The following is a 1,641-nucleotide window of genomic DNA, read 5'->3' as shown; positions in this document are numbered from 1 at the left end:
CCCCTCCCAGGCGGCAGTGGCACAGGGATGCTTCCAGCTGCGGATGCATGTGGCCAATGACAAGCCGGAGTCCGAGGCCTTCCTGGCACGGCGCGGGGGTCGCGACCTCACCCGCCACCACGCTTGGGCCCTGGGCCGCTTTCCCCCTGCTGCCCTGGCCCGCCTGGCCGCCGGGACCCAGGTGTTTGGGGGCCGCAGGGGGTAGGAGCCAGGCTGGGGGGGGGCATCAGGGAACCCAGGTGTCCAGGCTCCTGGACCCTCCTGCTCCCATCCCCAGAGGACCCAGGTGTCCAGGCTCACAGCACCCCCTGCTTATCCTCCCCAGTGCCCCTTTGTCTCCCGGAGAACTCAGGTGTGCGGGTGGCCCCCCTACCCCCCCAACAAAGACTCCTGCCTCTGGGATCCAGTGTCTGTGTCTTTATTCACATGTGAGTCCCTGTGGCAGGGTCAGAGATCAGGGATCGCAGATGGAGTCAGAGTGGGGATTATGGGGCCAGAGATGGATGCAGGGGGGTAGAGCGGGGATTACAAGATCATAGATGGGGTCAGGGGGTCAGTGGTGTGATTATGGGGTCAGCGATCGGATCAGGAGTCACAGATAGGGTCAGAGATGGAGTCAGGGTCAGAGGGGGTTAGGGGTCTTAGAGGCGGTCAGGGGAGGGAGCTGGGAGGTCGGTGGTTCCAAGGAGGAGTCAGAGCTCAGAGGTGGCCCTGAGTGGGGGGTCAAAGGTCACAGAGGAGGGGTGGGGAAGGGAAGGCTGGGGGCAGAGGTGACGGTGGGGTCGGAAGTCAGGGGAAGGGCTCAGGGGGTGGGCGGTTCTGGCTGGCGCCCAGGAAGATGGCAGCAGTGCCCAGCGTGGTGCCCAGCAGGAAGGCGACCAAGAAGAGACGGTCAACCACCATGGCCACGTAGTGCCAGTCATCTTGCAGCTGGGGGAGGGGCCAGGGTGGATGTTACCTGGGGCCAGGGTCAGGCCTGGCCCCCCTTCCCTCCCTTAACTACACCCACCTCCGGTGCCCAACCCACCCCACTACATCCCTAGGCCTGCCCCTACTTGCCAGGCCATGCCCCCTGCCACAAACCATGCCCCTTTCCAGCTAGACAATGTCCCTGGGGGCCTGGACATCCCTAGGCTTGCCCCTACTTCCCAGGCCACGCCCCTTTCCAACTAGGCCATGCCCCCATGGTCCCTGCAGGTCAGAAGTCCTGCCCCTATTTCATAGGCCACACCCCCTGCCCCCTAGCCACGTCCCCTTCCAGCCAGGCCCTGCCCCCAGGGCCTCACCGTGTCATAGATGTCCTGCTCGCGCAACTGCTCCGCCACGTAGGCCACAGCGGCCATAGCCTCACGCAGCTCTGGGGGTAGCGCTAGGGCCTGGGGGGGCCCTGCTACGAGGCGCCGCAGGTTCTGGCCCCATGGCTCTGGTGCCAACCTGGGAACACAATGCAGCCAGCTCTGGGGTGGGTCACGGGTGGCACGGTATGCCCCCTCCACCCCCCTGCGATGCCCCTTGCGCCGGGCAGTACCTGTTGGGCTGTGGCAGGAGGGCAGCAGGGCCGGGCACACGCAGGAAGTAGTGGTCAGGGGTGCGGGCAGGCGGCAGGCGTGGGGCAGGTGCAGGGCTAGGTTGTGGCGCCAG

The 1,641-nt window shown here is 66.1% G+C and overlaps 2 protein-coding genes across 2 annotated transcripts in view; one reads left to right on the top strand and one right to left on the bottom strand.

The window, feature by feature from the left end:
* Positions 1–415, top strand: part of LOC112548333 (diamine acetyltransferase 2-like) — a 1,902-nt gene extending 1,487 nt beyond the window's left edge. Inside the window, exon 6 of the mRNA XM_025193742.1 lies at positions 7–415. Coding sequence (XP_025049527.1) covers positions 7–205 — 199 coding nt within the window. The 3' untranslated portion in view covers positions 206–415. The remainder of the gene's footprint in view (positions 1–6) is intronic.
* A 200-nt stretch (positions 416–615) lies between these two features.
* Positions 616–1,641, bottom strand: part of CHRNB1 (cholinergic receptor nicotinic beta 1 subunit) — a 5,373-nt gene continuing 4,347 nt past the window's right edge. Inside the window, exons 8-10 of the mRNA XM_025193750.1 lie at positions 1,529–1,641; positions 1,287–1,434; positions 616–930 (exon numbers count right to left, since the gene is read on the bottom strand). The exon at positions 1,529–1,641 is cut by the window's right edge and continues 6 nt beyond it. Of these exons, the coding sequence (XP_025049535.1) occupies positions 790–930; positions 1,287–1,434; positions 1,529–1,641 (402 nt within the window). The 3' untranslated portion in view covers positions 616–789. The remainder of the gene's footprint in view (positions 931–1,286; positions 1,435–1,528) is intronic.

Source organism: Alligator sinensis, unplaced genomic scaffold (genome assembly GCF_000455745.1).
Source record: "Alligator sinensis unplaced genomic scaffold, ASM45574v1 scaffold1488_1, whole genome shotgun sequence".
NCBI lineage: Eukaryota > Metazoa > Chordata > Crocodylia > Alligatoridae > Alligator > Alligator sinensis.
This window is presented reverse-complemented; position numbering and strand designations above follow the sequence as displayed.